The 14649-nt window shown below is 39.5% G+C and overlaps 1 protein-coding gene across 4 annotated transcripts in view; it reads left to right on the top strand.

Moving 5' to 3' along the window:
• Positions 1-14353, top strand: part of FHL2 (four and a half LIM domains 2) — a 45764-nt gene extending 31411 nt beyond the window's left edge. For all 4 annotated transcript variants that reach the window (XM_061988483.1, XM_061988481.1, XM_010207884.2 and 1 more), the window contains exons 3-6: positions 5341-5515; positions 10096-10265; positions 11865-12051; positions 13508-14353. In XM_061988483.1, the coding sequence (XP_061844467.1) occupies positions 5341-5515; positions 10096-10265; positions 11865-12051; positions 13508-13659 (684 nt within the window). In that variant the 3' untranslated portion in view covers positions 13660-14353. The remainder of the gene's footprint in view (positions 1-5340; positions 5516-10095; positions 10266-11864; positions 12052-13507) is intronic.
• The last annotated feature ends 296 nt before the right edge of the window (positions 14354-14649 follow it).

Genomic DNA, 14649 nt, shown 5'->3' on the forward strand with positions numbered 1-14649 from the left:
TTTGTACCCGTTGCCCTTTGTCCTACCATTGGACATCATTGAGAAGAGCCTGGCTCCATCCTCCTGACATGTGCCCTTTATGCATTTGTAAACATTAATGACATCACCTCTCAGTCTCCTCCAAGCTGAAGAGCCCCAGCTCCCTCAGCCTTTCATCATAGAATCATAGAATGGTAGGGTTTGAAGGGACCTCCAGAGATCATCTAGTCCAAACCCCTTGCAGAAGGAGGTTCACCTAGATCAGGTCGCATAGGAGAGATGCTCCACTCCATCATCTTTGTGAAAATTTGTTTCAATATCTTTCTTTGGTAATTTATGGGTAACTGTGAATATAACTGAGCAATAACTAATATATTCTTTATTTTAAATGGTTTTTTTTCCCACAAAAAAAACAACCCAACCTGAATGACAACATGTGTCTGAATGACACCTTTGGACTGAGGCCATTTCTTTAACTGTAAACAATTTTAGCTGATCTTTATTAACTTTTCACAGACAGATTAAAGCTTCATATATTGAGTGGCAGGAGGCACTGGCAAGCAGTAGAAAAACACAGTGCCATTTCTCTCACAGCCATTACATGTTATCCATATGCCAATAGGTTCTAATAAAAATTTACTCTTTCTAAAAAGAACTGGCATTTTGTCAAATACATCCCTGGCAAACATTCACCACACCTACAGATTCACACTTCTTTCTGGAAATCCATCCATTATGTTCTCATTTGCTTAACTGCTAAAGTGTGACTTTTGGTTGATTTTGGCTCTTTTAATAGTTTCTTTGCAGGCCCCTATGGCAAGGAAAATATCACAAATACAGGAAATACCTCCAGTAATCCAGCCTTTAGCAAAGTCCACAAGTTTGCCTTGGCAGACAGGAGGGAGTGAAAAATCTCTGTGAGAGAATGTGAGAATGAAATTAAAAGTGGCTTGTGAGATAAAGCTACTGTGTCAGCATATAGGCCAAAACCAAATCAAAATGGTCAGCCTTCCACATAAACTAAACAAAAACTAAAGCCTCTAATAATGTGGATCAGGAAAGGGATAAGAGACTTAGTTTTCTAATTTTTAATGTTTAAACCCTTGTCCTGAGTTGCAACACTTTTTCAGTGTATTACTGAATAATCAGGCTAGTTGTTGAGAATGAGTTGAGTGGAATGGTAGAAGAAGCAGACAAGAAAAAACTATTTCACTGTGAGGGTGACGGAGCAGTAGAACAGGCTGCCCAGAGGGGTTGTGGAGTCTCCTTCCTTGGAAGGTCTTCAAGACCTGCCTGGGCATGTTCCTATGCAACCTGATCTAGGTTGACCTGCTTCTGCAGGGGGGTTGGATCTCTAAAGATCCCTTCCAACCCTACCATTCTATGATTCATCTCCTCTCATTTTCCTAAGGTGCTGGGTTCAGTACAATATCACTTATTTTTACCCTTTCTAAACATGCTTTTGCTAGGGCAGTACCAGTCTAGCATATTTATTTTGCCACAGGGTGTTTGTGGCTAAAATCTGTACGGTGTTTTGTTGCCATATCCCATTTTCCCTGCTCAGCTTCCCAAAAAGAGCATTGTAGCAAGGAAAAAAGTCTGATGTAGTTTTCATTCATGAACAAGCATATACAGTTACTCTTTAGTAAAAAGCTCTCTAATCTTCTTCCCGTTGAGTCCTTCTTGAAAGCCAAGTCAGGAGAAAAGGTAATACATAATGGCTTGTTTCCTTAGAATTATAAAGCCAGAATCAAAGACAACATAGTTGTAGGATATGAAGAGTCTATGTTTAAGTCACTTATCTCTTAACTCTAGTCTTGGGGCTCTTCTAGTTTAAAAATCAAAAACCTAAAAAAGTCACCTGCAGTCCCATCCTAGAGGTCAAATGCTGGATCAAAGCCACACAGAACTATGGAGAGGCTATAAAATACAATCTTGCCAACACTGAAGATGGTTATCTTGACAAAGTTTTCTTTAGGGATGACATCATGAAAATAAGATTGCTCAAAAAGCACATAATGGCTTTTCAAAACTGTAACTTTCAAACTTGTTTTCCATGGGATGACTCTAAAAAGTTTTAGCTACAAATAGGATCTGCGTGAAGCCTTGCTGGCATCATATCCTTATAGTCTTCTGTATGTATACAAAGGATCTCTGCTTGGCCCACTCTGACATCTGTTCAGAAACATCCACCATACATTTTGTTGTCCCAAGGAACACTGGGCTGAAATTTCCAGTTGAGGCCAATTCTCAGATTAGGCTGAGAAAAGCACACATTCAAATTTGAGTAGTTTCAGGGATTGATAATTTGGTGAACTTTTGTCTTTAAAAGAAACCAAATAAGAGAAGGATTATTTGCCATGTTCAGGAGAAATGTAACTGAATGGTTAAATATTTCTACCTGCAAATTCTCTCACAGGATTCACCACAGCTCTGCAGATAGAGGCATTGCCTTCCTTCCCTTCTCTTTTCACTAGTAGGATATCTGGAACTGGTTTGATGCTCTCTGCACTTCAGCTGCCACTTGTACAGGACAGACCATATCCACGAGCATCTCAGTGCATACGTCTCTATATATGTAAACTGTTTCACTTCTAAAAAAGTCGAACTATGGTAATTCTTCAGGCTCCTGTCTGTGCTTTATCTAACAAGTCTCTCATCTGTGCTTATATGTGCTTTATATAACAAGAGTACACGGCTGTCAGTCTTCATCAACAGATGCACAGATCAATGGCAAAAAAAAGTCATTCTCTACATTTCTTCTAGGCAATATAGGAGGCTGCAGTAAAAGCTACAGTTAATACACATAGCACCAGGAACTCCTTTCTCTTGAGCTGCATAAAGCGGCTGATAACTCATATTCATTAGTATTTTAAGGATACACTCCAGATCTGAGTCCACAATAGGAATTTTCTTTATTAATTAGTCCTGAAAATCCATGTACTAAACAGGAATTTTCTACTAGAAGACTTCTTCGGGTTACAGATAGTTACTGTAACCTAGAGCTCACATGCCTAGAATAAACCTAATACTCTTTCAGCTTAAAGAAGGACTAGCCTAACATTCAGACAAGCTTGAAGTCAGCTCTGCACGTGCCACTTCTCCAGTGTAGAATCTGTTCCAGATCAATACAGACAGAGCTTATGTATAAGCCAAAACTTCCAGTTAGATACACAACACATTGAAGCAGACCAAACCTGATTTCACACTGATGGTTTCACCAGTACCTTGGACTTCCTTCCATTGGACATGACCAATTCGTAGAGAGAAAGTAATATCCATTCTATCCAATATTCTGCTGCAGGCATGTCAAAGCAGGACATCTTCGACTCCTTCTACATTCAATGATGATATCTGTTAAAGTCACCCAAGGAGGGTAAAGATTATTCAAGGCAGACCATATCTTGGGAATTTTGGGTTGTAGCTGCACTTCATCATTATGTCATGATTAAATATCTACTACTTTTACCTACACAGATAGTGTCTATAGAATCTGCCATCATAACTGACTCAAGGGTCAAACCTTTCACTGTTGACATCTAATCCTTGTCTTCACTTACTCTGCTTCTAAAAGGCATGCACATTCTCCAGGATATAATTTTATTGATAAAATGAAGCAAACCAAAAGCAGAAAACACTTTGTAAATTTTGGAGATAAAATATAGTTTTTAGAATATTGCAAGATGAGAAAGGCATCAAGTAGGAGAGAAACAGGAGAAAGAAAAACAAATCTGTTGTCATTCCACTTTCCAGTAGGCAAATTCCACATTTTTGAAAACTCTGTTGGCTATACATCATATTTTTCTGATGGAAATATTATTCCCCTCAGATATCAGATTTAGGCTATTCAGTTTCATTGAAAGAGGGAAAAAACCATAAATCACTTCCAAAGGTGGAGTTTTGTTTCATTTTGGTATTAGAAAAGATTAAAATTTTCCAGTCAGAAATTTGGATTGCTTCAAAAGGAGTTAGTTGAACAGAAAAGCTGAATAAATGACTGTCTGAAAGCTGTGAAGTAGGGGGCCAAGATACAGTATCACAGACTGCAGCCACGAAGATGAAAGGCACATTGGGTGCCAATTGTTACTCAGAGTGATTTGAGAAATTTAGGTAGCACAGATGTCCAAACAAAAAGTCTTAATGCGTGGTCAAATACTGAAGTTACTGTAGTTTAACAAGTTACCACACATCAGCTGAGCCATGCAAAACTATTTCAGTGTTTCCTGTTAGCTATTTATGAGAACAAGGCTCCTACAGACATAATGTAGTTCTTTTAGGTTAACTTAAATCCACAGTATCTTTTGTATGCTGTGGGCTAAGATCACATATTTGGAGTTAGCAGTGACTGACTGACACAGAGGATCTTAGGCTAGGTTATGTTTGAAAGCATCGTGGTGCTTCCATTTCCACAGTTACAAAATCTGACACTTTACAACTCATTCTTTTCCTTCAGTTAACCTGATTAACTCAGTGCTCATAATTATTACATAGTGGACCTTGAGTTAGAACCTGAGAATTTATTTCTGCTAAATTTTCCTCATACTCCAAATTCAGGACAACAGTCCCATCTCAAACCAGAGACTATATACTTTGTGTTAAACACCCTATCTTGTAATCATCTAAGCTCCATTTTCTTTGTAGTCCAAAGATACCATTGAAATGTTACATGACTAGGCCACTTAAATTTAAATTTCAAAAGGCACAATCCATCTCTTTAGGTCACAATTTTTAGAAGGATCTTTATTTTTTTTAATAAAAAAAGAAGTAGCCCTGTGGAGAGTAGTTTAAATATAGGTGCCCATGCTAATCCCTCAGCCAGAGTGTTCTGGATCACTGGTATGATGTGATGTCTTATCTTTCAGCCTGATCCACATTTGAAACACAAGGTAAATTAAAACACAAGAGTCTGTAAAAAGCAGCTGCAGTTATAAAAAAACAAAACAAAGGAACAGAGATCAAATCAATACCAATGTAAATTCTGAACTGAATAAATACAAGAAAGTAATTGGGAAAAGGATTTCTGTCCAGCAATGAATGCCTATGAAATGACCTAAAATCAGCAATAGGTAAGACAAATAGGGGAAGTCTATTATACCTATCAGGTTCACAAGTGTTAATCTGACTCAAAAATGGGGCTTTATTCTCAAAGGGCATACCTAAATTAAACTAGTTGTTCTTCTGACACATATTAAAAAAAAAATGAAGGTTACCTTGAACTTTAAAGAGGACGATAGTTGTCATGAGCTGTGTGAATCAGCCTCAGCTTCTGACTGCCATTCATATTTGGATGCGTTTGCATTCTCTGAGTTCCCAGTTGTGCAAATTATTAATTCCAGTTACTCTGGTTTTGGATTTCTACAGGATCTGTCTTACAAGGACCGCCACTGGCATGAAACCTGCTTCCACTGCTTCCAGTGCAAGAATTCATTGGTGGACAAACCTTTTGCTGCAAAAGAGGAACATCTACTTTGTACTGATTGCTACTCCAATGAATACTCTTCCAAATGTAACGAGTGCAAGAAGACTATTATGCCAGGTGAGGATGCTCAGTTTCGGAACTATGAAAAAATTAGGCTAAATATCAAGCCCAAACTTAGTAACATCTGTGACAACTGCTTTTTTCTTGTCTCTGCTAAGTCATGGTGAACTTTGTAAAATACATTTGATGGTGCATTCTATTTCCATGACCAGAATGTGTAATTTTCATAATGAATCATGATATAACTGTTATTCACATGAAGTATATTACTCTTGAAAATGAGTATTTAATTTAGCAGTTTTTAAATGGATTTATAATTTTCTACAGCAGTATTCATTAAAAGGCTTGTGATGGCTGGACTAAAATTCATCTTTCTGTCCAAGTCCAACTTTGTACTTTGTCTTGATTGGCTTCCACTGCTTGAAAAACAGAAGCAGCTTGCAAATGTAACAACTTACTAAATTATTTAGCTTTTTATGTAATTACTCTAATTTTAGCTTCTCCCATAAAAATGACAAATTGGTCAAACTGCTTCCAAAGGTCTTTCATGAACACAAAAATCTAAAGAAATAAGGAAGAGTTGTTTTCTTTTTTAAACCTGAAACATGAGGTTATAGTAATGGATTGCTAAAACCTCGTCAGCTCATGTCAATACTTCAGTATTCTGTGATGATTTGAGGGCTTAAAGTGAAAGGAATATTGGTCCAGCAATAAAATATTAAAAGCAATTTTAAAAAATCCATGTATATGCTCCATAATGATTATGAGTTACTTTTAACAGTAAAATTTTTCCTTGTCCGCTTTGATATTGAATATCTTAGAAAAAAGCTGAAAATCACAATGTTGTGAACCTGAAGTGTAAAAATGAGGGATTGATGATGAAATAGGAAGTATAAATAGAAACAAAGATGATATATTACAGGAGATGGTCCTATCCATTCATGATTGAGTTTAGGCACCTCCCTCTATTATTCCTACGTGCACCTGTTTTTAATGATACAGCACTAACAACTGACATATTTTACAGTGGTGTCAGTTTTAAAGCTGGAACTATGTGTATGAGTGTATTTTTAAGACCATTCATCAAATTCACCCCCATGATCAGCGAGATTATTCACTAAATGGATCTCTTTTTGCCTATTAGTCCAGCTACAGATTGATAAATAGTAACGGAGGCTGGATTCAGCCACCCAGAGAACCCCTTCTTTTATAATCGGAAACAGAAGGAATCCATTTTTAAGAAGCTTTATAACTACCAACTCTTCTTTAGCTGCTTACTCAAGATAGCCATGGTGTCGCTACATTTGGAGGGCAGCACATTCAGCATGTATTTTCTACTTAGACAGCAGACCATTTTAGTGCTGGAGTTACACCAGAGCACTACGATCATAACTGAAGCATAAATCATTTTGAAAGAGCCAGCAAGTGGTTGGATACCATTTATGGAGACACTTAATGCTACAGTTGCCTTTTGCTTTGCTCCACTAAATGTACAATTTAGATTTAACAAAGCATTATCATGACATGCCTGTTAAATACTAAAGTGATTACAAGCTTGATCTCTCAGTCCTTTTGCAAACAAAACTCCCACTGACTTTGGTCTAGCAGCTAATAGACAGGACAACCTCACCTTCAGTGACAACATAATCCTAAAGATAACAGCTAAAAATGTGAAAAGGATCACAAATATCCAAGTACACAAGCATCAGGCAGAAAGAGAATAAAAATTTCACTTACTACACTTGTCCAAGTAATTTTTTTTTTAAAACTTAAAATTCTCAAGTATGCCTCTGGGTAGAATTTAATGAGACCAAAAAGAAAGAAGAGAAATATGCAACTAGTAAACAAAGAAGAATTAATGATCGATGAGGGAAAAATGATAAGGCCCATCCTGGAGCAATGGAGGTGGGAAGAGTTAGCATCAAACGAGTTAATGTGGTTCTTCGCCATTAGCCAACACAATCAGCTATTCAATCTTCCAAGCCAAGTCTGCTCTGTCAGTCTGACCTTAGTGCCAGGGAAGGTTATGGAACAGATTATCCTAAGAGCCAGCCTGAGGTACATACGGGATAATCAAGGGTTCAGGCCCAGTCAACACGGCTTTTATGAAGGGCAGGTCCTCTTTGACCAACTTGATCTCCCTCTATGACAAGATGACCTGTTTAGTGGATGAGGCCTTCCTGGACTTTAGTAAGGCCTTTGACACAGTCTCCCACAGCATCCTCCTGGAGTAACTATCTCCTCACGGCTTGGATGGACCTACTCTGAGATGGGTGAAAAACTGGTTGGATAGCGAGGCTCAGAGAGTCATAGTGAATAAAGTTAAATCCAGTTGACAGCCAGTCACCAGTGCTGTTCCTCAGGGCTCAGTGCTGGGGTCTGTTCTGTTTACCAGTGACCACGATGAGGGGGACAAATGCACCCTCAGTAAATTTGCAGATGACACCAAACTGGGCAGGAGCATAGACCTGCTTGAGAACAGGAAGGCTCTTCAGAGGGCTCTGGACAGTCTGGATAGATGGGTCAAAGCCAATTGCATGAAGTTCAACAAGGCCAAGTGCTGAATCCTGCACTCGGGCCACAAAAACCCCAAGCAATACTACAGGCTTGGGGAGGAGTGGTTGGAAAGCTGTCTGGAGGAAAAGGACCTGGGGATGTTAATTGACAGCTGTCTGAACATGAGGCAGCAGTGTGCCCAGGTGGCCAAGAAGGCCAATGGCATCCTGGCTTGTATCAGAAATAATGTAACTAGCGGGACCAGGGAAGAGATTGTCCCCCTATACTTGGCGCTGGTGAGGCTGCACCTCAAATACTGTTTTCAGTTTTGTGCCCCTCACTACAGGAAGGACATAGGTAACTGGCATCCTGGGGTGTGTCAGAAGGGCTGTGGGTAGTAGGTGGGGAGTGGTTCTCTTCCCCCTCTACCCTAATGAGACCACATCTGGAATATTGTGTCCAGCTCTGGACCCCTCAGTTCAAGGACAGGGAGCTGCTGGAGAGAGTTCAGCACAGGGCCACAAAAATGATGAAGGGAGTGGAGCATCTCCCTTAAGATGAAAGTCTGAGGGAGCTGGGGCTCTTTACCTTGGAGGAGACTGAAGGGTGACCTCATTAATGTTTACAAAATACCTAGAGGGTAGGTGTCAGAAGGATAGAGACAGCCTCTTCCCAATGATGTCCAATGATAGGACAAGGGGCAATGAGTACAAGGTAGAACATAAGAGATTCCAAAGCTAGTGAAGTGTCTAGAGAACAAGTCTGATGAGGAGTGGCTGAGGGAACTGGGGATGTTTGACCTAAAGAGAAGACTGAGAGGAGACATGATCGCTCTCTACGGCTACCTGAAGACGAGTTGTAGCGAGGTGGGGGTCAGTCTCTTCTCTTCAGTAACAAATGATAGAATACAAGGAAATGGGTTTAAGTTGAGACAGAGGAGGTTTAGGTTAGACGTTAGGAAGAATCTTTTCACCTAGAGGGTTATTAAGCATTGGAACAGGCTGCCCAGGGAGGTGGTGGAATCACCATCCCTAGAGATATTCAAAAGACACATAGATGAAGTACTGAGGGATATGGTTTAGTTTAGTGACAGGCTTGGAAGTGTTAGGTTAGTGGTTGGAGTTGATTATCTTAAAGGTCTTTTCCAACCATAACAATTCTATGATTCTAAGCACTTGACATCATGTTTGTTGTTACAGATTTCAAATGTAACAGAGAACTGTAGGAGCATCATTTATTTGTTTTCCTTTTTGGCCAATATAAAAAACTCTAACTGGTACATAGGAAATTACAAAATGTGCAATGAAATTTGTCCATATAATAGAGCATCTTCGATTTCCTGGAAGGGCTCAGTGTGCAACTCTCACATGATGGATTGAACCTGTAAAGTACAGTATCTGTACCTTAAAACTTAATTCTACACAAGTATATTCAGCTCCTTACTTTTTCAGTAAAGGAATGTTTAAAAATTTGTCTTCCTTCCACAGTAAAACTACAGTTTAAATACAACTGAAGACAGAGAGAAAGTTTCTTTCTTATTGAAAGTTTCAAGAGACAGAAAAATATATTTAGAAATATACTTAGGACAGGTGTTGAAGTTTGAAACTATTGCAAGTTTATAGTGGACCTCAATGAGGACAGGAACAAGGCCCCAGAGCAGGTACTAAATAATCCTATGACTATACTTTATTGGGAAAGGGAGGCAAGAAGCTTGCCAGGAATTAACCAGGTGTCTTGCAGCTGTGTGAAAAAGAAACAAAAGGGACTTGGAATGAACAAAGTCAAGCTTTAATGAGGAATAGCCTTACCTTCACTCAGTAGTAATAGCAGCTTTTTTTAGGTGTCTCACCAGTTTCCCAGAATCTTCCTGTGCATTACAATTAACTATTAACTTAATAATACCACAAGAAGGTGTCCTGAGCCTTCATTAGAGGCAGTAAAATGTTTCTCTTCTTTATTGGAGAACCACCACTCAGTTTCCAAAGACTTAAAATGGTGCCCAAAGCTGGCAGGAACATGAAACAGCCTCTAGCTCACAACTGCACTGTTTATTAACCAACAGTCAGCTGTCAGGCAAACAAGAGCTACAAACTGCATCTGTCACAGCCAGAAGTTCAGCTGATGCTCTGGTCTCATTGCAGGTACTCGGAAGATGGAATATAAGGGCAATAGCTGGCACGAGACCTGCTTTATCTGCTACCGCTGCCAACAGCCTATTGGGACAAAGAGCTTCATCCCTAAGGACAATCAAAACTTCTGCATACCTTGCTATGAAAAGCAGTTTGCCATGCAGTGTGTCCAGTGCAAGAAGGTACTGCTCTTACTTTCCTAACCTAAGGAATCCCATTTTACATCCAAGCAGGTAGAATATCTTATTTTTCTATGTGTGTTACAAGACTGAGAATCAACTGGTTTTAAGAGATCATTTCAGTTCCCATCCTGCTCCAAGAACAGCATTTATTACCATAAGCATTCTCTTACTCAGGGGTAAAGATCCCTTTGTATTGAAAGCACATAGAGAACACAAAACAAAACAAAAACCCTGAAAAGGAATAACCTCATTCCAATATAACCCATCATATATCATACACCTGAACATTTCAACTGGAAGGAAGATGAACTAACACTGATCATATTTAATATTCCAATGAAGTTCAAGACAAAGAGATAAGCCTTACACAGAGCAAATGCTGTTCCTGAAATAAACACCAGTAATTGCAATATGCTCAGAAGTACAGCTTTCTAGGCTAAGGACTTTTAATTTGCGAATTTCCCAAATTTTATACAAAGACATAAGAATTTTCTAACTCTTTCCCAAGAATCATCTCATCATTTATAGAACTAACAAACTCCAGCTTCCTACAGATATATGCTAGGCAAAGACAAAACCATGGCTACATCCATAGCAAATTCCCACTGCCACTGTTTCCTTTGTCACCCTTTATGCTCTGCACACTTCCAGTCACCACCTGTGCCCACACTACCCAGGCTTTCTTCCATGTGTGCTACCTGCTTATTTACGTTTCCAGTCAAGCAAAGCTGCAGTCTGGTCAGGCATACTAGCTGGCCAAATTGCTGCTGCAAAGGCAGAACAAAACAGGTAAAGGCTAAATTTTCTTTTGAGCCTTTGACCTAAAGTACATCTAAGTACCTTTACTACCTCCTACTCATCCATCAATTTCCTGAAGCATCTAGGAGTTTTGTATCTTAAAAACTCTGTCCAGTGTCCAATTTTAACTACATTTGAGGACAGAATCAAAAATACTTGGGAAAGTGGCAAAGACACGGATAAAAACACATTAGGTAGCACAATTCAATACAAGCCTGATTCTCAGGGAATTTCCCTTTAGAGAAGAAAGGAAGAAAAAGCAAGCTGCCCAAATTTACAGCCTGCTTAAGAATATTCAAAGGATCAAAGAAAGTTCAGTTTGTCTAACATCAGGGGAGCTGGTTTTGTAGGCAACAACTTGTTGTATGAGAAAATCCCCAGACAAAATCCAGAGAAGCAGGTAGCAAAGACTTCAGCTAAAATTTTAAATAAAAGACTCTTTGCTAGGGAAACAGAGAAGTTGAAACATGTTAGGTAGCTCTTTCACCATGAACAACAGGGCAGGTGATGGAATAGAGGCGAGACGAATCTTAATGAAAGTGGCACATAAAGACTAGCTCTAAAAACAAACAGAACAATTGAATAAGATTATATAATATACAGAAAACAAAGTACTTCTAATATGTGGCTTCTTTGTATAAATTAGGAAACTACAATAAACCACTTGCATGCCTATTTTGCTGCTGTCCAGCCTTCTTTCCTTTCTCCCACCCACAAAAACCCCACCATCCTTCCTCTCTACTATATCAATATACAAACCCACCAACCTCAAGAAGACCCTTCCTGTCTTACTTTCCACAGGCCATCACTACGGGAGGAGTTACTTACCGGGAGCAGCCGTGGCATAAGGAGTGCTTTGTTTGTACTGGATGCAAGAAGCAGCTATCTGGACAACGCTTTACTTCCAGGGATGAGTTTGCATATTGCCTGAGCTGCTTCTGCAACCTCTATGCCAAAAAGTGTGCTGGATGCACAAATCCAATCAGTGGTAGGTCTCTCATGGCCAATGGCCTTAAATCTGTCTTGTTTTGTTTTCAATGAATCACTTCTAATACTAAAAATTATTCACTAAAATAACAAGCATTTAACAGCATGATCCATACAATCCAAGACTGTAAGTCTGAGTTATATCTGGGCTATTTTCTCTCTTGCTACCGCTCTGTGCTTGTACCTGCCCCTCACCAACACATGCTTGACTGCAGAGCTCCTTGAAAAGTCAGTGCATAACACCACAGGTACCTTTTCCTGTTCATGTGAAAGAGGAATTTCTCTTTTGAATATTGCAGTCCTTTCTGTCATATGCTGGTGTTTGGTTTTTTTTCAAAATGTTGCTACTAAAGGCAAAACACCACAAAAACAAAAACTCAAAACCAAACCTCTCATCAGGTAGAAGACATGCCCAACTAAATCTTTTCGTGAACTTCCTGGACATGTTTCTGTGTGACCTGATCCAGGTGAACCTGCTTCTGCAGGGGAGTTAGACTAGATGAGCTCTAAAGGTCCCTTCCAACCCCTACCATTCTATGATTTTAGCTAGTCATTCCATTGCATCACACTCAAATTGTTTGTCGTTTCTGAGGTCAAGCAAGAGATAATTGCTACAAAGAGACATTTGTCCCTTCTCTTTTTCCTATACAATTTCAATGGCCCTTATGATAACCTCCATAGCCTCAAACTCTCGAATGCTTTTTGCAGTTTGCTAACCTGCTTCTTTTCTTGAGGCACTCTTCCTTCAAAACTCTGAATGAGGTCACAGCCCAGCCTGATAGACTACTTCTTTCACGATCCAAATGCAGTTTTACAAAACAAAATTAACTTACTCAGACACCATAGAACATTTTGTAAAAAACCTGTCTAACTTCTGTTCAGGGTCAGTTGTTTTCCTCTTTATTCTGCTCTATATCATAATGCCATCCCTTGAAAATTCATTTCTGTCATTATCACCAGTGATAAAGAGGCCAGTTCTCTAACTTATCTGAAAGCAACAAAACTATGTTGAGGACAAAAACATTACTTGCTACAGAATAAGGGTGGCAAAATTAGCACAGCAACAAATAGATTTGTCACAATGGCATTTTTTCACTAGTTTATGTTGGATTCAAACAGCAGCTCAAGACAAGGGGTAACAGAAAGAAGCTAGAACACAAAATGTTCCATTTAAACATAGGGAAAAACTATTTTACTGTGAGGGTGAGGGAGCCCTGGCACAGGCTGCCCTGTGGAGTCTCCTTTTCTGGAGGTTTTCAAAATCCACCTGGAGAGGTTCCTGCAAAACCTGATCTCGGTGAACCTGCTTTAGCAGGGGCATTGGACTAGATGATCTCTAAAGGTCCCTTCCAACCCCTACCATTCTATGAATCGCTAAGGGGAGTTTGAAATAGCATCACTTGTTAGCTGATGTGCTAGTCTTTCCTTTTAACAGAACGCTTTTGGCTTTCAAACAGGACTCGGAGGAACCAAGTACATCTCCTTTGAAGAACGGCAGTGGCACAATGATTGCTTTAACTGTAAGAAGTGCTCCCTCTCATTAGTGGGTCGCGGCTTCCTCACGGAAAGGGATGACATCCTTTGCCCTGAATGTGGGAAGGATATTTAAAGCTCAAAGTAAAGAGGTGGGGAGAGGGGAGGAAAGCTGTGCTTGCAATATATAGTCTGAAATACACAGATGTTCAGAACTAGCTTTGCCACTCTGTTTTGCTGAACTATTAACATTACGTAACCTTTTACTTCAAACTCTCCAAATCTGGAGGGAAAACAACTTCAAAATCTCCAGTAGCAGTGTTGGTGTTTAAGATTTCTACAGCTAACTAAAACTAATGCAAAACCTGAGATGTTAAAACCATGCGGGTGTTATTAACAGAACATACTCTTTTTGTTGGGTTTGGGTTTTTTTTTTCCTTCCGCTAAATATTCCAGTTAGAAGCAAGTGATACAGTTCCAAGGATTACTATGGCCACATGCAACACATTTATAGATGGATATTGAAGGTGAAACCCTCAGCCTGCCGGAATCAATAGCAACCACCATTCAGTTTCAAAAGGGTTGTGGTCTCACCTCAGTGTTCTTGAGCTCTGTGCCTAGTGTGTGCTGTCAAGTGTGTAGCCAGACTGCAGACGTAGAGGGTGTCTCAGTGTACAAGGGTTTGTGCTGTGCCACGCAGAGGTAACAATTAAACAGTTGAGGTGGGTGTGCTTTGTAACGGGTACATATTTTATTGCATGACTAGCTGGTGGTTGTGTGGAGTACAAGTTCTGATTGACAGTGTCAGTATTACAGTTAAGTCGACGTTACAGGCCACATATTGCATTTTTCAAAATAAAATCTGTTTAAAACAAAACTCTGGTTGCAGTTCAATTGTATTCACCTATTAGATATTTACAAATAAAGTGCTTTCAGAGCCTGAAGAAACACAACTTTAAGAGCCACACAAACACAACCTTGTTTGCACGCACTCACCATGAAACTGTGGAGCTGAGACAATCCTCAGGTGAGCCCTGCTGATGCAATACAGCCTTGTGAAATCAGTGGGAAAATTGTCAGTAAAGATGAACGACTGCGTGAAAGCACTGAATTGATTGCAGCTGAT

This window comes from Colius striatus, chromosome 1 (genome assembly GCF_028858725.1).
Source record: "Colius striatus isolate bColStr4 chromosome 1, bColStr4.1.hap1, whole genome shotgun sequence".
NCBI classification, from domain to species: Eukaryota; Metazoa; Chordata; class Aves; order Coliiformes; family Coliidae; genus Colius; species Colius striatus.